We start from the raw sequence: 22,103 nt of genomic DNA, 5'->3' as shown, positions 1-22,103 counted from the left end.
AATAAGAAGAGTAGGAAGAGGAGGACCAATAAGAAGAGTAGGAAGAGGAGGACCAATAAGAAGAGTAGGAAGTGGAGGACCAATAAGAAGAGTAGGAAGGGAGGACCAATAAGAAGAGTAGGAAGGGAGGACCAATAAGAAGAGTAGGAAGAGGAGGACCAATAAGAAGAGTAGGAAGGGAGGACCAATAAGAAGAGTAGGAAGGGAGGACCAATAAGAAGAGTAGGAATGGGAGTACCAATAAGAAGAGTAGGAAGAGGAGGACCAATAAGAAGAGTAGGAAGAGGAGGACCAATAAGAAGAGTAGGAAGAGGAGGACCAATAAGAAGAGTAGGAAGAGGAGGACCAATAAGAAGAGTAGGAAGGGGAGGACCAATAAGAAGAGTAGGAAGAGGAGGACCAATAAGAAGAGTAGGAAGTGGAGGACCAATAAGAAGAGTAGGAAGTGGAGGACCAATAAGAAGAGTAGGAAGAGGAGGACCAATAAGAAGAGTAGGAAGAGGAGGACCAATAAGAAGAGTAGGAAGAGGAGGACCAATAAGAAGAGTAGGAAGAGGAGGACCAATAAGAAGAGTAGGAAGGGAGGACCAATAAGAAGAGTAGGAAGGGAGGACCAATAAGAAGAGTAGGAAGGGAGGACCAATAAGAAGAGTAGGAAGAGGAGGACCAATAAGAAGAGTAGGAAGGGGAGGACCAATAAGAAGAGTAGGAAGTGGAGGACCAATAAGAAGAGTAGGAAGGGGAGGACCAATAAGAAGAGTAGGAAGAGGAGGACCAATAAGAAGAGTAGGAAGAGGAGGACCAATAAGAAGAGTAGGAAGAGGAGGACCAATAAGAAGAGTAGGAAGAGGAGGACCAATAAGAAGAGTAGGAAGGGGAGGAACAATAAGAAGAGTAGGAAGGGGAGGACCAATAAGAAGAGTAGGAAGGGGAGGACCAATAAGAAGAGTAGGAAGGGGAGGACCAATAAGAAGAGTAGGAAGAGGAGGACCAATAAGAAGAGTAGGAAGAGGAGGACCAATAAGAAGAGTAGGAAGAGGAGGACCAATAAGAAGAGTAGGAAGAGGAGGACCAATAAGAAGAGTAGGAAGGGGAGGACCAATAAGAAGAGTAGGAAGGGGAGGACCAATAAGAAGAGTAGGAAGAGGAGGACCAATAAGAAGAGTAGGAAGGAAATGAGGAAGGAAGTAAAAGAAAGAAAGAGAGAAAAGTGACAAGGAGAAAGATAAGGAAAAGGATGAGGATGAAGAGAAGGGTTTATGATTTGTGCAAATTTATCCAACTCAACACCTGCCAGCAAGTATAATTGGTGATGGTGATACTGATGGTGGTCACTGGTGTTATATTATGTCTTATTTTAGCTTATGCAAGTCTATCCAGCTATCCTATCACACACACAATCGCAATTCACAAACCCGTAAGTCAAACTGCTGGCGATGGTGGTACGGTAATGGTGATGGATATTACTATTTGATTATACTGTATTTCATTTAACCCGGTAGCAGCGACGGGCCAAATTTGTGGCTTTATCGTGAAGCAGCGATGGGCCAAATTTGTGGCTTTACCGTGTAGCAGCGATGGGCCAAATTTGTGGCTTTACTGTGTAGCAGCGAAGGGCCAAATTTGTGGCTTTACCGTGTAGCAGCGATGGGCCAAATTTGTGGCTTTACCGTGTAGCAGCGATGAGCCAAATTTGTGGCTTTACCGTGTAGCAGCGATGGGCCAAATTTGTGGCTTTACCGTGTAGCAGCGATGGGCCAAATTTGTGGCTTTACCGTGTAGCAGCGACAGGCCAAATTTGTGGCTTTACCGTGTAGCAGCGATGGGCCAAATCTGTGGCTTTACCGTGTAGCAGCGATGGGCCAAATTTGTGCCATGATATAAACCCCCCAAAATAGATGATACATAATCTGATCACAAATGCTTTGATATATATTATGAAATAGTTTGAGTGAGGGGTGATTTTTTTCTCATTTTTCTCGCTTGGAGGGACCATTAAGAAACATGATCCCCACTGCTACCGGGTTAAGCCTTGCAGTCATAGATTAGGAGCTGATTCAACGTTGCCAGATCAGCGTACTTAGCACATTGTATATTCCAGTTTCTTTTTTTCTCTTTTTCTTTTTTTTTTACAGCAAAGGAAGCAGCTAAAGGGAAGAAAAAGGAAACAACGAAAAAAAGCTTGCTAATTACTGCTCCTATATAAAAGAGTAAAGAGGAGTGGTCGAAACAGAGGTCAATTTCGGGAGGAGAGATGTCCTGATACTCTCCTCTTACCCATAACTATTGCACAAACATCAATAATTAACGTTTTTTTTAACAATAACGAACTGGATATCGTTATGTGTGTGGCTGCGACAGTTTTGGCGCTGAAACTGATAAATGGGAGGTGCTGAGTACGATAACCTGACACCACTGGGCTGATTCCTATGGGCTTTCTTTCTTTCTTTCTTTCTTTCTTTTTTCATATACAAGCACTGGAATAGAGAGAAGGAGAATGAAGAATGCAGAAGAGGAAGACAAAGAAGAGCGACAGGAGAGGGAATCAACAACAGTCTGGGGTAAGAGGCTCCAAATGTATTTATAACAGTTGCAAGATGGATTTACATATTGCATCATTCATTATTGCTTTCCTCTTGTAATTTTAGAGAGGAGAAGGTGAAGGATGCAGAAGAGGAAGACAAAGAAGAGTGGTAGGCAAGCTAATCTACACCAGGCTCCAAATGTATTTATAACTGTTGCAAGATGAATTTACATATTGCATCATTTATTATTCCTTTCCCCTTGTAATTTTTTTCCTACTAAATCCTTTTGTGATTGGGTCTTGCCACACCTCAACGCACCTCCACAACGACACAAACCAACACCTGGACACTCAATGCACTAACCTAACCTATCAAACTGAGAATAGAGATTGTCAACACACATCTGCAACACAAAACACCTGGACACAGACGAAACACAACTTAAAACATAGAACACAATGCAATACAGGGAAAACAAGCAAATGAAGACACACACACACACACACAAAAAAAAAAATATCACACAAAGATCCACACACACACACACAATAAGGCAATTCGCAGACCCATAAAAGTGAGGTGTGGGTAGAAAGGTCAGACTGACATTATGCTCTTCAGGTGACTCCGCCCTTCCTTGGTCCTTAGATGGAATAAAGAGGAGAGGAGGAGGAGGAAGAAGAAGAGGAAGACCAAGAAGAAGAGTAGGAAGGGAATCAGGGAGGAAGGAAGGGCAGGAAAGAGAACAAAGATATGACGAGGAATCAAGGAGGAGGGGAAAAAAAAAAGAACAGAGATAAGAGGGATAATGAAGAGGAGGAAGAGGAAGAGGAAGACCAAGAGGAAGAGTAGGAAGGGAATCAGGGAGGAAGGAAGGGCAGGAAAGAGAACGAAGATATGACAAGGAATAAAGGAGGAGGAAAAAAACAAGAAAAAAGAACAAAGATAAGAAGGATAATGGAGAGGATGAGGATAAAGACAAGGATTAGAGGAGTAGATGATAATGAAGAAGAGAAGAAAGAAAAGAAACTTAGAGAAATCATAAGAATAAGAAAGAATGAGGAGGAAATGATGGAAGAGATCAGGGAAGAGAAAAAGGGAGAAAAAATAAAGAAGAGTGAGAAAAAAAGGGAAGATGATGAGAAGGAGTAGTGTATAAATATTACATCTCATACTATGGTCGGTATTATAAGACATTTTCGCGTCTCACATCATCTATTTCTAAAGGTCCAAGAGGGGGGTCAGTCGGGTTCTAATGAGTGTTTCTTCAGGTTCATGGTACAGAGGAAGGGTCAAACTACCACCAGGGTCATAAAACTACCCTTGGAAATGCCCCAAACTCTTACGAAAGCCTTGTCAAATATGTGAAATGTCGCTTCTCACATCATCTATTTCTAAAGGTCAAAGAAGGGGTCAGTCGGGTTCTAATGAGTGTTTCTTCAGGTTCACGGTACAGAAGAATGGTCAAACTAACACCAGGGTCATAAAACTACCCCCGGAAATGCCCCAAACTCTGACGAAAGCCTTGTCAAATATGTGAACTTGGGTGGCGAAATGTCTAGTAATACACCCCATGATAATTATAAGGTTGGTATTATAAGATACTTTCGCTTCTCACATCAGCTATTTCTAAAGGTCCAAGAGGGGGTCAGTCGGGTTCTAATGAGTGTTTCTTTAGGTTCAAGGTACAGAAGAAGGGTCAAACTACCACCAGGGTCATAAAACTACCCCTGGAAATGGCCCAAACTCTTACGAAAGCCTTGTCAATTATGTGAACTTGGGTGCCGAAATGTCCAGTAATACGCCCCTATAAGTTCTCACCCTGGGCTGGAGGAGTGTGTGGGGGTGAGGGGTGAGGAAGGGGCGCGCCATCTCCCACAGGGCCACCTCATCGCGGCGCAGCGTCTCCACCACAGCGAGGGCCACCTGGAGACTCAATCCTGGTGACAAGAACAGCAGAGAACAGCATTAGAGAGCGGCAGGACGTGGGAGGTAAAGTGATGAGTTCAGGATGTATGGGAAAAATGTAAAGATTGTGACAGTGTAATATGATGTGATATGAAAAATGATGTGATATGGAAAAGAAAATTGGGCTAAATTGGGAAAATAATTTCATTTTAGAAAGCCACCAAATTTCGAGTGAAAAAAATTACTTCTTAACCCTTTCCAATGTGACGCTGACGTCGGAGTCACAGTATGGAAAGGGTCAAGAGGAAATGGAAGAGGATTAATCCTCTTCTAAAGCTCTCAATCCTCCTCTAAATTCCTCTTAATCCTCTTCCATTTCCTCTTAAGAGGTTTAGAAGAGGATTAAGAGGAAATGGAAGAGGATTAAGAGGTTTAGAAGAGGACTAACCCTTTCCATATGGTGACGCCGTTGGACGCCAACATCGCCAGATTGAAAGGGTTAAGAAAAAATAGAACCAGATACAATGTGAGTATTTAAAAAAAAAAAAAAAAAAAAAATTACACCCTAGACATTATTATGGGGTACGTACATGTAAAGCTGTTCCGAGTCCCCATACACCACCTCACCTGTTAGAGCAAATGTAGACGCCCCCGCCAGAAGTCCTGCAAGTGTCCTGGCCCCACACACACCCCTGCAATGCCAAAGAAAGTAATATAACAGTAAAGTCACAGAAGACAAAACACAACATACAAACTTAGGAAGAGTAAGAACAGCAACACTTCACATACATTTTAACCTGGTAGCAGCGATGGGCCAAAATTTGTGGCTTTACCGTGTAGCAGTGACGGGCCAAATTTGTGCCATTATTTAAACCCCCTAAAATAGATGAAACATAAACTGATCACAAATGCTTTGATATATATTATGAAATGGTTTGTGTGAGTGATGATTTTTTCTCATTTTTCTTCCTCAGAGGGACCATTAAGAAACATGATCCCCGCTGCTACCGGGTTAAACAAACTTCTAGAACTAATACAGTAACACTTGACACATTAAAGTTATTTGTTTCAAACTCAATTAAAAGAAATAAACTAACATGATGGTGGCAATGAGAGCCGCTGCCGCCATGCAGGACGGGAGTGGCCACGAGAAGGTGAGGCGCAGGCCATGGTGCCACTCCTCCGGCAGCTGGTACACACACGACCTGCACGGGAGGAGGGGAGGAGGTCAGGGGATTGTACAATTGACAAGAATAACGAAAACAAAACAAGCAAAGTACCAAATTATACATAGCAATGGAAGTTATAGCAAAGGTAATTCTACTAATCATATTTATATTTTATTACATTGAACGGGAAGAAAGTAAAACCAACTTATCTGGTGACATAATTATTCAACAGGTGAACTTGCAACTCATGAGGTGTATATAATTTCCCAAACATCTGTTCAAAGTTATAATAGAAAGTATTGTAGCATATTTCACAGGAAAAAAGAGAGTTTGAATATGTTAATTCACAAAATGTTAAGAAAATATATAATAGGAAAAATATAATTAGTTCTCTCTCTCTCTCTCTCTCTCTCTCTCTCTCTCTCTCTCTCTCTCTCTCTCTCTCCTCTCTCTCCTCTCTCTCCTCTCTATCCTCGCTCTCCTTTCTCCTTTCTCCTCTCTCCTCGCTCTCCTCTCTCCTCGCTCTCCTCTATCCTCGCTCTCCTTTCTCCTCTCTCTCCTTTCTCCTTTCTCCTCCCTCTCCTTTCTCCTCGCTCTCCTTTCTCCTCGCTCTCCTTTCTCCTCGCTCTCCTTTCTCCTCGCTCTCCTTTCTCCCTCTCCTTTCTCCTTGCTCTCCTTTCTCCTTTCTCCTCTCTCTCCTTTCTTTCTCCTTTCTCCTTTCTCCTCTCTCTCGGTGGTGAGTGCTGACCTGTGGTAGTGCAGCACCCAGTCCCCGGTGCTGGTGTTGTTGGGGGAGGCGGTGCAGCACGAGTCCACGGTGCCCTGTGTTGCGTCATCATCATCATCATCATGTAGTGAAGGGAAGAGAAAGAAAAGAGTTTGTCAGCTTGTTGGTTAGTTAGTTATTCATCCAGTCAGTCCTTCAATCATCCAATCATTTTATAGTTAGTTGGATATTTAGTTTGTAAGTTATGCAATCAGTCAGCTAGTCAGTAAGTCGGTCAGTCATCATATCAGACAGTCAGCATGTCAGTCAAGTCAGTAATTAAGTCAGGTAATAGGTCAGTACGTTCGTTAGATAGTCGGTATGGCAGTCAGTTATTAAACCAGTCAAACACTCAGTCAGTCAGTCAGCCAGTAAGTTCATTATCAAACAGTCAGTCAGTCAACCAGTCCATTATTAATTAAGTCAGTCAGTCCATTATCAAGAAAGTCAGTCAGTCAGTCAGTCCATTATCGTCAGTGAGCCAGTTAGTTAATTGGGTCGGTCAGTCAGTCAGTCAGTCAGTCAGTCAAGTCATTCAGTCTGTCAGTCAACTAGTCAGTCATCAAGTCAGTCAGTCAGTCAGTCAGTTAAGTCAGTGTCAGTAAGTCCGTCGGCAGTCTTCACACCAGTAGTTAAGTGACCGACAGGCTGTGCACTTGACCTTTGCTGGACATGGAGTGAAGGGAGGAAAGGTGAAAGGAGAACAAAACTTTTGAAATCAATGCAGACAGGTCACAAAAATGCAGCGATTTCTTTTTGTGTGTGTGAGGGGGGTGAGGGGGTGGGGGGGGCATAATTTTAAATGTAGCTATAATAGTAATATCATGGTGAGGTCGAACTAATCATTAAATATAACACAAAAATATCCTACTGAATCATCTCCTACACGTAAATTGTCAAAATCATATTATAATGAGGTAAACTAATGACTAGATTATAATATTAAACGGTCAACTAATCAATGTACTAAATAAATATGGAGTCAACTAAAAGCATTGTTCTATAAAGCAACTACTACTACTAATAATAATAATAATAATGATAATAAAAATAATAATAATAATAACAAATAATAACAAAAGACTGGTATAGCTGTTCACAATCACTTAACAAGTACAAATAAGATTGATTGATTGATAGTTTATTGTTGCAAGTAAACAACAAAGGAGAAGGGAGGAGCAGGCAGTTAACTAAGCAAGCAGGTGAGAGGGGGGTCAGGTCACACACGTACCACTAGCAGGGCGGGGTTGAGGGTGAGCAGGAGGTAGTGGAGGACCGGCGCCAGCGATCCCAGCACCACGGCCGCCCAGTACACGCACACCACCACCGTTGACCACCCCACGCCTGCCGGGAAGGGGGAAGGGAGGGGAAGGATTAAAACAGCAGCGACGGGCCAAATTTGTGGCTTTACCGTGTAGCAGCGACGGGCCGAATTTGTGCCATGATATAACCTCCCAAAAACAGATGATTCATAAACTGATCACAAATGCATTGATATATATTTTGAAATGGTTTACGTGAGTGATGATTTTTTCTCATTTTTCTCGCTTAGAGGGATCTTTAAGAAACATGATCCCCGCAGCTACCAGGATAACGTCACCTTCGTAAACAAATCGCCTAAGTCATTATTTTATATTTTTCAGGAAATCAGAAAAGAACTGTCATCATCTCATTTGTCTTAAGGTTTAGGCAGCAATGAAAAGACCAATTCTAGAACACTCAAACCCTGAATGACCAAGGCAACTACACAAAAATGGGCGTCATATGATGAAAAATTGATGTAAACAAAAACCTGGAAATCGCTGAAAAATGACTTAGGCGATTATTTTATGAGGGTGACGAAATGTCCACTAATTTGTATACACTAATTGAAATATGTAGCTCATACCAGGATTAAACTCTTCTGGTAAGTTGAAATAAGGTATCTTCATAAATAAATAAATAAATAATAACTGGAAAATTGAGAGAGGTAGCCTATAAAAGTTACATAATCTAAAGTTAGTTAATATTTGCTCTACACTAATTCAATCTTCCAAGAGGCGAACATACCCTATAATACACCATACCACTACTACTACTACTACTATTACTATTACCACTACTACTACTACTACTACTACTACTATGGATGTCCCTTCTAAATAGTACTTCAATGATTATCCACATCTTGTTAATGCTAAATCATATTGACGAAAATAAGGAAAGGTTTGAAGTAATTATAACATGTTTTGCCAAATTATCATCCTTATTTGACGTTCTTTTCGTTATGCTCCCAAAATGATGGAACACGTGTGGCCTTGGAAACCCATAGCTAGGTAGTCGAGGGCCATGGACAAGATAAGAAAAATAGGAGTAAAGAAAAATAAAGAAAAATAAAGAAAAGGAAAGAAAAAAAGGAAAAGATAGGAAAACAATGAGACAAGAAGAAATGAAATGAAAAGATAAAAACGCCCCATGGACAAGATAAGAAAAATAATAGTAAAGAAAAATAAAGAAAAATAAAGAAAAGGAAAGAAAAAAAAGGAAAAGATAGGAAAACAATGAAACAAAAAAATGAAATGAAAAGAAAAAAAAACTACAAAAGAAACTAAAAAAAAAGAAAATTGAGCAAAAAAAATGAAAAAGAAAAAAGAAAAGAAAGAGAAAAGAAAGACTGAAAAAAATAATTTAAAAAAAAAAAAAAAAAAAAAAAAGCGATAACAGGATCGAAGTCTACGCGAACTGCTATCACATTTTGCCTTATAATTAATTTCTTTTTGTTGTTTATTTGTTTCGCAGCGGCTGGTCTAACATTCACTGCAGAAGCTAAAAATAAATACAAAAATAATTAAGCTGGAATGGAATATAAGTCTACGGGAACAACATTGATATTTTGACTTATTTACTAGTTAATTTTTCCGTAATGGTCGAACTTATTAATCCAATTGATGCTTTTAATATACCAAAAAAAAAATAGCTCAGTCTGTCCCCGTTTTCCTCCTGCCTTCCTCTTCTTTCTCCTCCTCTTCGTTTCTCTGTTATCTCAATTTTTATAGGTTCGTGTCTTTTCCTGTAAGGTTCGTGTTCCTCTTCCTTCAAGTTTACCTCCATTTTTCTCTACTCTCCTCCACCTCTTCCTCTTTTCCTCCTATAGCAAAAAATAGCTTAATCTGTCCCCTTTTTCCTCCTGCCTTCCTCTTCTTTCTCCTCCTCTTCGTTTCTCTGTTATCTTCATTTTTATCAAGGTTTGTGTCTTTTCCTGTAAGGTTCGTGTTCCTCTTCCTTCAAGTTTACCTCCATTTTTCTCTCCTCTCCTCCACCTCTTCCTCTTTTCCTCCTATAGCAAAAAATAGCTTAATCCTTCCTCTTTCTCCTCCTGTTAAGTCTGTGTTCCTTCTTTAATGTCACCCAACTTTTTCTCTACTTTTCTCTGCCTTTTCTTCTTTTCCTATGCCAAAATATAGCTTAATCAGTCACTCAGTCAGTCAGTTGGTCAGTCAAATCAGTTAAATCAGTCAATCTCTTTCTCCTCCTGTTAAATGTCATGGCGCAGTCTGTTCCCCTCTCAGAACGGTGACTGGGACCCCGTTTTTAGGCGACACGCGTGAGTCATGACCATCCCCCCTCCCTCCCTCTCCAGTCTCATCCAAAACAAGTCCGCCTGAGCTCCCCCGCTGGCTCTCATACGTTCCCCTGCCCCCCACCCACCCCATACCTGGTGTCCCCCATCTCATCTCCCTGCCCCTCCCTCCCCCTTCTCCTACCATCTCACCCTTGCTTCCCTTTCCTCATTTGCTCTTCTTCCTTTCCCCTTCTCATCTCCCTGACCCTCCCTTCCCTCATTTGCTCTTCTTCCTTTCCCCTTCTCATCTCCTCCCCTTTCTCCCTTACAATTCTCGTCTCCCCTCTCCTGTTCCTTCTCCTTCCCTCCCAGCCTTGTCACTCTCATCTTACCTTCCCTTCCACTCTTGCCCCTCTCCCCACTCTCCTTCCCCTCTTATTCTTGCTCCCCTCCCTTCATCTTCCTTCCCACCCTTGCTCCTCCTCTCTCTCGCCTTCCTCATCTTTCTCACCCATCCCCTCTCCCCTCTTCTTCCCTCCATGCTTTGTCCCTCTCATCTTCCCCTCCCTTCTCCCACCTCCTTAACCTCCCTTCCTTTCCTCTCATCCTCGCTCTTGTGTCTTACCTCCCCTCTTACCCTTGCTCCTCTTACATTCCCACCCCTCCCCTCTCCTTTCCTTCCATCCTTGCTCCTCTCCTTCACCTTCCTCCTCACCCCCCCCCCGCCAGCAACACCTGACCCCGCCATTGTCAGCGAGGTGCAGGTGGTGCGGGGCGTGACGCAGCACACCGGCCGCACATTTTTACTTTTTTTTTTTATAAGCTGCAGAGGAAACTGTGCCGCAAGGTGTGCACAGTCAGGTGACCCGCTGACCTCTCGAGACCTTTGACCTATCCGCCCTGACAGCCTCCCTATCACCCTTACAGTGGCGGGTTACTTGTCGGGGTGAGTCCATTGTTTGTGGAGAGTCCAGCTTTGCCATTTGTCGTACTCAGAACATTGTATTTATCATTTTAACTCCCCCATTTTAACTCCCCCATTTTAACTCCCCCATTTTTACTCTCCCCATTTTTACTCTCCCCATTTTAACTCTCCACATTTTTACTCTCCACATTTTTACTCTCCCCATTTTAACTCTCCCATTTAACTCTCCCATTTTAACTCCCCATTTTTACTCCCCCATATTTACTCCCCCATTTTTACTCCCCCACTTTTACTCTCCCATATTTACTCTCCCATATTTACTCTCCCATTTTTACTCTCCCATTTTTACTCTCCCATTTTTACTCTCCCATTTTAACTCTCCCCATTTTAACTCTCCACATTTTTACTCTCCCATTTTAACTCTCCCATTTTTACTCTCCCATTTTACTCCCCATTTTTACTCCCCCATTTTAACTCCCACATTTTAATTTCCCCATTTTTACTCTCCCCATTTTTACTCCCCCATATTTACTCCCCCATTTTTACTCCCCCACTTTTACTCTCCCATATTTACTCTCCCATATTTACTCTCCACATTTTAACTCTCCACATTTTAACTCTCCCCATTTTAACTCTCCCCATTTTAACTCTCCCCATTTTAACTCCCCCATTTTAACTCTCCCCATTTTAACTCTCCCCATTTTAACTCCCCCCATTTTTACTCTCCCATTTTTACTCTCCCATTTTTACTCCCCCATTTTTACTCTCCCATTTTTACTCTCCCATTTTTACTCTCCCATTTTTACTCTCCCATTTTTACTCCCCCATTTTAACTCTCCCCATTTTAACTCTCCCCATTTTAACTCTCCCCATTTTAACTCTCCCCATTTTAACTCACCCCATTTTAACTCTCCCAATTTTAACTCCCCATTTTAACTCCCATTTAACTCTCCCCATTTTAACTCTCCCCATTTTAACTCTCCACATTTTAACTCCCCCCATTTTAACTCCCCCCATTTTTACTCTCCCATTTTTACTCCCACATTTTAACTCTCCCCATTTTAACTCTCCCCATTTTAACTCTCCCCATTTTAACTCTCCCCATTTTAACTCTCCCCATTTTAACTCCCCCCATTTTAACTCCCCCCATTTTTACTCTCCCATTTTTACTACCACATTTTAACTCTCCCCAGTTTAACTCTCCCCCTTTTAACACTCCCCACTTTATCTCTCCCCAATTTAACTCCCCATTTTAACTCTCCCATTTTAACTCTCCCATTTAACTCCCCATTTTAACTCCCCCATTTTAACTCTCCCATTTTAACTCTCCCATTTAACTCCCCATTTAACTCCCCATTTTAACTCTCCCATTTTAACTCCCATTTTAACTCTCCCATTTTTACTCTCACATTTTAACTCTCCCCATTTTAACTCTCCACATTTTAACTCCCCCCATTTTAACTCCCCCCATTTTAACTCTCCCCATTTTAACTCTCCCCATTTTAACTCTCCCCATTTTAACTCTCCCCATTTTAACTCTCCACATTTTAACTCTCCCCATTTTAACTCTCCCCATTTTAACTCTCCCCATTTTAACTCTCCCCATTTTAACTCTCCCCATTTTAACTCGCCCCATTTTAACTCTACCCATGTTAACTCTCAACATTTTAACTCGCAACATTTTAACTCTCCACATTTTAACTCTCCACATTTTAACTCTCCACATTTTAACTCTCCACATTTTAACTCTCCACATTTTAACTCTCCACATTTTAACTCTCCACATTTTAACTCTCCACATTTTAACTCTCCACATTTTAACTCTCCACATTTTAACTCTCCACATTTTAACTCTCCACATTTTAACTCTCCACATTTTAACTCCCACATTTTAACTCCCACATTTTAACTCCCACATTTTAACTCCCACATTTTAACTCCCACATTTTAACTCCCACATTTTAACTCCCACATTTTAACTCCCACATTTTTACTCCCACATTTTTACTCCCACATTTTTACTCCCACATATTTACTCCCCCATATTTACTCCCCCATATTTACTCCCCCCATTTTTACTCCCCCATTGTATTTATCATTATTACTCCCCAATCTGTCGTACCTACACAAATAACGGTAGCATAGTAAAGTTATCGTTAAAACCGTTACTTATTGATTTTTTTTATTTTATATATATATATATATATATATATAGTTATCGGTCGGAAACAACGAAAACACAATGCGCTGAGTACGGTAATATGGCGTCGCTAGGTGAGTGGAGATAATATTGTACCCGCCAGTTTGTGTTCTTGTTTACGGGATGAAAGGCAGCTCAGGGGCAAAAAAAAAAAAAAAATAATAATAATAATAATAATAATAATAAAATAAAAAAAAATAAAATAAAAAATAAAAACAGCCGCAAAAAAGGCCGCTCGCCGCTGCTCCAACAAAACGAAACAGAATGAAGAAGTGTTGGGTGGAAGTTATTTGTTTTGTTTCTCCCCAGTTTTGTTTTTCTTCACATTCGCTGACAAAGAAATGAAAATGGCAAAGTGAAAATGAAAATGGTAAAATGAAAATAAAAATTGTCGCTAGATGATCATGTCCGAACTTTTCCCTCTCTGCCTGGTTCGTCTCATAAAAACAACAATGATCAGGCACTTCATTATTATCGTTCATCCCCAGACGAATGGAAGGCCTCGTGTGAGCGGTATATTATATGAAAAAAGTTAAATCCCTGACGTTCATGATTGTACGTTCTGCCTCGCCCATGGACACACGCCCACCAAACACCAATAACATTTCGTCCTTACCAGCGTCCAGCAATCATACACAGCCAAAGTCGCAGATGGGATGTGGCTTGTTTGTCGACTGGGGAATGATACACTTCATGAAGAAAAAAAGGAGCGGTCTATAATTATATCAGGACACCTCTCCTCCCGAAATTGACCTCTCTTTCGGCCACCTCTTTTGATTCTTTTTATAGGAGCAGCGAGTAGCGGGCTTTTTTAAAATTAGAGTTTCCTTTTTTGTGTGCCCTTGAGCTGTTTCCTTTGTTATAAAAAAAAATCGAAGGCAGCATGAAGGGGGTATATCGGCAACAAACGAGTGACGCACCTCTGGCGATGGGGATGAGGCGCCACAAGGCAATGGCCGCCGAGCTGCTGAACTGTGCCAGGCTGGCCTCCAGGAGGGCGAGGGGCGCCGCCACCACCAGCACGGCCCCGCACCACGCCGCCAAGAAGTTGCCTGAAGGAGGAAAAAAAGATCTGTTAAACGATCACCATGGGACAACCTCACGCTCTTGCCTGTCCCAAAACCTAACTTACCTTCAATGACTCATAAACCCGATAATGTCAATCTATAAAAGCGAGTTCGCCCTTTGTACTACGAGCGCCTCTATTGTAGCCTTTCAATGTTGCTGTCTTCCACTTTCTATGTTATCTTCCACTTTATGTTCACGTTTTATACATATTATTATCTCCTTTCTATGTATCTCCCACTTTCCGCTCATAGCCATCTTCCACATTCTATCCACTTTGTTATCTATCCACCTTGTCATCCCCCGCCACGTCCTATTCCACTTTCTATGTTATCTTCCACTCTATGTTCACGGTTTATACATATTATTATCTCCTTTCTATGTTATCTCCCACTTTCTGCCCATAGCCATCTCCCACATTCTCTCCACTTCGTTATGTATCCACCTTGTCATCCCCAGCCACGTCCTCTTCCACTTTCAATGTTATCTCCCACTTTCTGCCCGTAGTCATCTCCTACATTCTCTCCACTTCGTTATGTATCCACCTTGTCATCCCCAGCCACGTCCTCTTCCACTTTCTATGTTATCTCCAACTTTCTGCCCGTAGTCATCTCTCTCCACTTTGTTATCTAGCCACCTTGTCATCCCCCGCCACGTCCTCACCTGCGCCGAACTCATAGAGCAGTCCAGGAAGCCGCAGCCACACCGCCGCGCCGAGGACGAGGGCCACGCCGCAGAGCCCCGTCACGCCGCCGCTCCACGCCTCGCCGCTGTCCTCGCCAACCATAGCGTCGCCCGCCTCGCCGCTCAGGTACTGCGGGGCGTGAGAACACAGGTGAGGAGGCTTGATTAGTGCACAGGTATACACAGATAGAAGAATAGATAATAGATAGAAAGTAGGAGATATAGATGAGGAGGCTTGATTAGTGCACAGGTAGATAGATGGAAGAGTAGATAGAAAGTAGGAGATATAGATGAGGAGGCTTGATTAGTGCACAAGTAGATAGATGGAAGAGTAGATAGAAAGTAGGAGATATAGATGAGGAGGCTTGATTAGTGCACAGGTAGATAGATGGAAGAGTAGATAGTAGATAGATAGTAGGAGATAAATAGATAAGGAAAGATAGATAGATAAATGGTGAGATAGATAGATGGATGGTGATATAAATAGATAAATAGATAGGTAGATAGATAAAGGTGGATAAAAATGTTAAATAGATTGGTGGACTTAGTAATTGGTAGATAGATGCTTGAAGACCAAAGCTTTCACACACACACACACACACACACACACACACACACACACACACACACACACACACACACACGCAAAAGGCCACTCCTCTCTCTCTCTCTCTCTCTCTCTCTCTCTCTCTCTCTCTCTCTCTCTCTCTCTCTCTCTCTCTCTCTCTCTCTCCAATTAACTCCCTCTCTCTTCCTCCTTTTTTTTTTCCTCTTTTTTTTCATACATCCATTCGTATATAACCCCCTTCCCCCTTCCTCTCCCCCTTCTCTCCTCCCCATCCCTTCCCCCTTCTCTCCTCCCCATCCCTTCCCCGTTCTCTCCTCCCCATCCCTTCCCCTTCTCTCATCGCCATCCCTTCCCCCTTCTCTCCTCCCCATCCCTTCCCCCTTCTCTCCTCCCCATCCCGTCCCCCTTCTCTCCTCCCCATCCCTTCCCCTTCTCTCCTCCCCATCCCTTCCTTGTTGCTTGACCACCACCATCACCACCACCACCACCACCATCACCACCGTCACGATCCCGCTCACCTTCACACCCTGACATCTCTCTCCTCCGTTCCTACCTTCCTGCTGACCATTCTCTCTCTCTCTCTCTCTCTCTCTCTCTCTCTCTCTCTCTATCTCTATCTCTCTCTCGCTGCTACTGATTTGTTACCCCGTTGGAGAGTCTGAAGCGGCGGCGGCGGCGACGACAACAACAATAACAACAACGACTAAACTCAGGAGAGATCAGCTGGAGTCAGTCTCTCTCTCTCTCTCTCTCTCTCTCTCTCTCTCTCTCTCTCTCTCTCTCTCTCTCTCTCTCTCTCTGTTTATAAGTAGCTCCAATAACGTTTAAGAATAACTGTTGTTGTTGTTGTTGTTTTTCATTCTACAAGCACAGTGGCATTTAGCAGTTTAATAATTATAACAACATACAAGGCAGCGTAGCAATCCAAGTCTGATGGTACCCGTGTGATGAGAGAGAGAGAGAGAGAGAGAGAGAGAGAGAGAGAGAGAGAGAGAGAGAGAGAGAGAGAGAGAATGGCATGATTATAGCTTTATAATTATATGCTGTAAAGGTGGAGGAAAAAGGAAGAAGAGACTGAAGGAAAAGAAGGAAAAAAAAAAGAGGTGCGTGGCATGAGCAATTCGCATATCATAGCACGAAGGAGGAGGAACAGGAGGAGGAGGAGGAGGAGGAGGAGGAGGAGGAGAAGGAATACGGAAGGATACGAGAGGAAGAGGAGGTGGAGACGGAGGAAGGAGAATAGGAGGATGTGGGAGAGGAAAAGGAGGAGGAGGTGGAAGAGGAAAAGGAGGAGGAGGAGGAGGTGGAAGAGGTAAAGGAGGAGGAGGAGGAGGTGGAAGAGGAATAGGAAGAGGAGCAGGTGGAGGCGGATGAAAAAGAAGAAAAACCGAAGAAATTGGAATTAAAGTGCGGATTAGGAAAAGGACAAAAAGATAAAGAGGATATTGAGGAGGAGTAAGGAGGAGTAAGGAGGAAAACCGAAGGAGGAAGAGGAGGAAAAGGACAAAAGAGGAGCAGGATAAATAACAAATCAAAGTCTTGCAGCTACACATCAAGAGGCGTCTGTCCGTGCTGTGCTGGGGTGCGGAGGAAGAGGAGGAGGCGCAAGAGGAGCAAGAGGAAGGCGGAGAGAAAAGGGATACTTACAAGAATGACAGACACTGCGCGGGACAGCTTGAGGGAGGGGGGAGGGGGAGGTTGAGAGAAACATCGGGTCAGACGTTTTCCTTAGTTATCCCTACACACACATTTAAGCTCATTTTCTCTCATGCAATTAATTCACAAGTAGATGGTATAGGGATTCTAGTCATAGGGCGGGAGCTGGTTGGCACTCTATAAAAATCTTACTCTTTATATTTACTTTTTTATCTTATCTTTGTTAATCTTTACTCTTGATCTTAACCTAGTAGCTCCAGGGATCATGTTTCTTAAAGGTCCCTCTAAGCGAGAAAAATGAGAAAAAATCATCACTCACGCAACCCATTTCATAATACATATCAACGCATTTGTGATCAGTTTATGCATCGTCTATTTTCGGGGGTTTATATCATGACAAAAATGTGGCCCGTCGCTGGTACACGGTAAAGCCACAAATTTGGTCCGTCGCTGCTACCGGGTTAATGCACTGATCCTTTCCTTCGGCCCAGCGACTGCTTTTTTTGACCGAAACATCGAGCAAATATCGAAAATGAGTTAAGTACATGAAAAAATCAATTCACATATTGGCATCAATCCCACAAATTTTCAAAGGAATATGACGCTTCAAAGTATTTATAAACTCAAATAGCCAGGTGTGCTAGCCAGGAGGTGTGCTAGGTTTACATTTTTTTTTATTTGTACGAGTCACCTTGAAACTTTCTACACATGCACGTAGATATCGTAGCTATTACTCAGTAAATTTTCATGTAAAATTGAGGAAAATTGTTTGTTTCATCGCAGAAAGCAACGGCTGGACCTTAAGAATTTTACTCTATCTTTATTCTTTTGTCTTATCTTTATCCTTATTCTTGATCTTTATATTTTACTTTTATTTTATAGAATCGTACTTAAAAAAAAATAGCTACCTTAAGACATTTTACTATTAATATACAATCAAGGAAATAGATTGTACTCGAACCACGAATTGTAACGCAAAACCAGACGAATAAGTTACACTTCTTATACCTGGCAAATCAAATCTTTATGGATAAATACATATAAATAACTGATAAATATGAGCGAAAATACTACAAAAACTTAAGAGAAACTTTTATATATGTATCCAGCCAGCTCCTGGGCCACTTCTGTTACGTGAAAAATAGGGTATGACTAATAATGATCACAGAAAGACAACAATAATAATAACAACATTAATAATAATAATAATAAGGATAATAATTAAGTAGGCTATTAGAGGCATTAATTCACGGACACACCACACCACACCACACTACTAAATACCACTACTACTGTTACTACCACTACAACTACTACAACAGGTTAAAAGTGAGGGGAAATACAAAAAAAAAAAAAAAACAGTAATAACGGTTATCATAATTCTAACATCACAAAAAAGAAAAACGGTATTATCTTTTGACACTCAGTAAATCCGCATTCCACCGGGTTACGAAAATAAATTAAATAATGCAGAGAACGGGAATTTATCTATTATTTTTTTTTTTAAGTGCGCGGGAAATTTGAATCTGTTGAGTGAGTGGAAGGAAAGCAAACAGTGAGTGCGTGCGTGTGTGTGTGTGTGGGAGGGGGGGGGGGGGTTGAGTGTGTGTGTGCGTGCGTGTGTTGGTTGCGATGGTGACTTTGTTGTTCAGTGGAGAGGTGAAGGAACTGTTGAGAGGGAGGAGGAGGAGGAGGAGGAGGAGGGAAGACGAGAGAGAGGAAGAGAGGGAGAAGGAGAAGGAGGGAAGAAGAGAGGGAGGAAGAGGGAAGAAAGAAAGAAAGAAAGGAAGGAGGAGGAGGAAGAAGACAGAGGAGGAGGAGGGAGGGAGAGGGAGAAGAGCCTGGAAAAAAAAGGAAGGAAGAGAAGAGAGAGGAGGAGGAGGAGGAGGAGGAGGAGGAGGAGGGAAGAAAGAAAGAAGGAGGAAGAAAGAAGAAGAGAGGAAGGAGGAGGAAGAAAGAAGAGAGGAAGGAGGAGGAGGAGGGAAGAAAGGAGGAAGAAAGAAGAAGAGAGGAAGGAGGAGGAGGAGGCAAGAAGGAAGGGGAAGAACATGTTTAGGCGTAATGAGAGAGAGAGAGAGAGAGAGAGAGAGAGAGAGAGAGAGATGGAGGAGGAGAAAGGGAAATAAATAGCAAGAGTAGAAAGGGAAAGTTGACCGGGTGTACTTTGCATAATATTAACGAGAAAGGTGATAATGGAGTTGGAGGTGGTGGAGGTGGAGGTGGTGGTGGTGGTGGTGGAAGGGTGAAGAAAATGCTAAATAGGGTAATGGTGAATGGTGAGGGCTCCCATACATTACCCTACGGCACCCATTCTCTTCCCTTCCCTTCCCTTCCCTTTCTTTCTCTTTCTATTTCATATCTCATTATCCCTTCCCTTCCTTTCTCTTCCTATTTCATCTCTCCTTATCCCTTCTCTTCCCTTCCCTTCCCTTCCTTTCTCTTCCCTTCCCTTCCCTTCCCTTCCTTTCTCTTCCAATTTCATCTCTCCTTATCCCTTCTCTTCTCTTCCCTTCCTTTCCTTTCCCTTCCCTTCCCTTCCTTTCTCTTCCAATTTCATCTCTCCTTATCCCTTCTCTTCTCTTCCCTTCCTTTCCTTTCCCTTCCCTTCCCTTCCTTTCTCTTCCAATTTCATCTCTCCTTATCCCTTCTCTTCCCTTCCCTTCCCTTCCTTTCTCTTCCCTTCCCTTCCCTTCCCTTCCTTTCTCTTCCTATTTCATCTCTCCTTATCCCTTCTCTTCCCTTCCTTTCTCTTCCCTTCCCTTCCCTTCCCTTTCCCTTCCTTTCTCTTCCAATTTCATCTCTCCTTATCCCTTCTCTTCTCTTCCCTTCCTTTCCTTTCCCTTCCCTTCCCTTCCCTTTCCTTCCTTTCCCTTCCAATTTCATCTCTCCTTATCCCTTCTCTTCTCTTCCTTCCTTTCCTTCCTTCCTTCCTTCCTTCCTTTCCCTTCCAATTTCATCTCTCCTTATCCCTTCTCTTCTCTTCCCTTCTCTTCCCTTCCCTTCCTTTCCTTTCCTTTCATTTCCCTTCCCTTCCCTTCCCTTCCTTTCCCTTCCAATTTCATATCTCCTTATACCTTCTCTTCCCTTCCCTTCCATTCCTATCGCTGACATTTTCTCTCCTAACCTTCATTACTGTCCCCTTTCCTTCTCTTTCCCTTCCTATTTAATCTCTCTTATCCCTTCTCTTCCCTTCCTATCGCTGACATTTTCCTTCCCTTCATTGCCGTTCCCTTTCCTTCTCTTTCCTTTCTTTTCCCATGTAATCTCTCCTTATCCTTTCCCTTCCCTTCCTATCGCTGACATTTTCTCCCCTTCCCTTCTCACTTCTCTTCCCTTCCCTGCCCTTCTCTCCTCATCTCATCCCTTCTCTTCCCTTCCCTTTTCGTTCCCTTCCTTACATTTTCCTATCCTTGTCTAACCTTTCCTTCCCCTTCCCTTCTCTCTTTTCTTCCCTTCCCTGTCCTTCTCTCCCTCGTCTTCCCTTCCCTCCCTCGCCTTCTCTTCCTCCTCCACACACTCTTAGGGAGGAGTCTTAGAGGTTGAGAGGACACGCCCTTCCTCCTCCTTCTCCTTCTCCTCCTCCTCCTCCTCCTCCTCCTCCTCCCCCTCCTCCTCCCCCTCCTCCTCCTCCTCCTCGGATCGATTTCTTCCCCACTCCCGAATCCTGCCCTGTCCTTGCTTGCGCGCTCTCTCTCTCTCTCTCTCTCTCTCTCTCTCTCTCTCTCTCTCTCTCATCATACACTATTTTCTCCTCATCATTCCCTCTCTTCCTCCCTCCTTCCCTCTATTCCCCCCTTCTATCACCCCTTCCCCCCCCTCCCCCCTGTTTATCACCCCCCCTATCCCTCCCCATCACCCTTCTCTATACAGTGCTGTAGGTGACGTAGGGTGCAACAGGTTATGGGGTGTGTGTGTGTGTGTGTGTGTGTGTGTGTGTGTGTGTGTGTGTGTGTGTGTGTGTGTGAAGGGAGGAAGATAACACGATGAGGGGAGTGGGGAGTGAATGAGTGGGGAGGGGAAGGAGTGGGGAGGGGAGTGAGGGTGGGGGAGTTGATGTCTCTATATTCAACTAACACTCATGACACGCGTTGGGGAGTTTAAGAGAATGTGTGTGGGAGGGGATGGGGAGGAAGATACCAGCACAGTAAATAACGTGGGGAGTGGGGAGGGTGTGAGTACTGGGGGTCAGGGGAGGTAGAAGGGAGGGAATATGGGGAGAGGAGTTGACTTACATGCGTGGGAGGCGGTGGGGGAGTGTGAGAGGGGAGTAAGGATGGGAGTGTGGGGGGAGGATGTGAGGGGAAGGAGGGAGAGTGTTGGGGAGATAAATTAACTTGTATGTGGGAGGCGGTGGGGAATATGGGTGGGAGACTGTGAGAGGGGAGTAAGGATGGGAGGGGAGAACGGAGGGACTGTGTGGGGAGATTATGAGGGGGGGAAGGAGTGTGGGGAGGAGAGGGGAGTAATGAGGGAATGTAAGGGAGAGTGTGAGGGGAGTAAGGAGGGTGTGTGGGGTGTGAGGGGAGAAGGAAGCAGAGTGGGGGAGGGTGTGATGGGGAGTAAGGTGGGTGTGTGGGGTGTGAGGGGAGAAGGAAGCATTGTGGGGGAGGGTGTGATGGGGAGTAAGGTGGGTGTGTGGGGTGTGAGGGAGAAGCAGTGTGGGGGAGGGTGTGATGGGGAGTAAGGTGGGTGTGTGGGGTGTGAGGGGAGAAGGAAGCAGTGTGGGGGAGGGTGTGATGGGGAGTAAGGTGGGTGTGTGGGGTGTGAGGGGAGAAGGAAGCAGTGTGTGGGAGGGTGTGATGGGGAGTAAGGTGGGTGTGTGGGGTGTGATGGGAGAAGGGGGAGTGGGGTGTGAGGGAGAAGGAAGCAGAATGGGGAGGGTGTGATGGGAGTAAGGTGGGTGTGGGGGGTGTGCGGGGAGAAGGAAGTAGTATGGGGAGGTGTGATGGGGAGTAAGGTGGGTGTGTGGGGTGTGAGGGGAGAAGGAAGCACTGTGTGGGAGGGTGTGATGGGGAGTAAGGTGGGTGTGTGGGGTGTGATGGGAGGGAGGAAGCACTGTGTGGGAGGGTGTGATGGGGAGTAAGGTGGGTGTGTGGGGT

At 43.6% G+C, this 22,103-nt stretch overlaps 1 protein-coding gene across 6 annotated transcripts in view; it reads right to left on the bottom strand.

Moving 5' to 3' along the window:
• The window catches only part of LOC127007750 (sodium-dependent proline transporter-like), a 118,712-nt gene that overhangs the window by 13,761 nt on the left and 82,848 nt on the right, over positions 1–22,103 (bottom strand). For 4 of the 6 annotated variants that reach the window (XM_050879012.1, XM_050879013.1, XM_050879014.1 and 1 more), the window contains 8 exons: positions 16,996–17,022; positions 14,760–14,910; positions 13,952–14,083; positions 7,597–7,709; positions 6,348–6,421; positions 5,528–5,635; positions 5,058–5,122; positions 4,344–4,462 (listed from right to left, as the gene is read on the bottom strand). In XM_050879012.1, the coding sequence (XP_050734969.1) occupies positions 4,344–4,462; positions 5,058–5,122; positions 5,528–5,635; positions 6,348–6,421; positions 7,597–7,709; positions 13,952–14,083; positions 14,760–14,910; positions 16,996–17,022 (789 nt within the window). The remainder of the gene's footprint in view (positions 1–4,343; positions 4,463–5,057; positions 5,123–5,527; positions 5,636–6,347; positions 6,422–7,596; positions 7,710–13,951; positions 14,084–14,759; positions 14,911–16,995; positions 17,023–22,103) is intronic. The other 2 variants (XM_050879016.1, XM_050879017.1) reach the window with 1 other exon arrangement.

This window comes from Eriocheir sinensis, chromosome 36 (assembly GCF_024679095.1).
Source record: "Eriocheir sinensis breed Jianghai 21 chromosome 36, ASM2467909v1, whole genome shotgun sequence".
Classification (NCBI taxonomy): Eukaryota; Metazoa; Arthropoda; class Malacostraca; order Decapoda; family Varunidae; genus Eriocheir; species Eriocheir sinensis.
The sequence above is the reverse complement of the archived record's forward strand: the minus strand, read 5'-3'. Positions and strand labels throughout refer to the sequence as shown.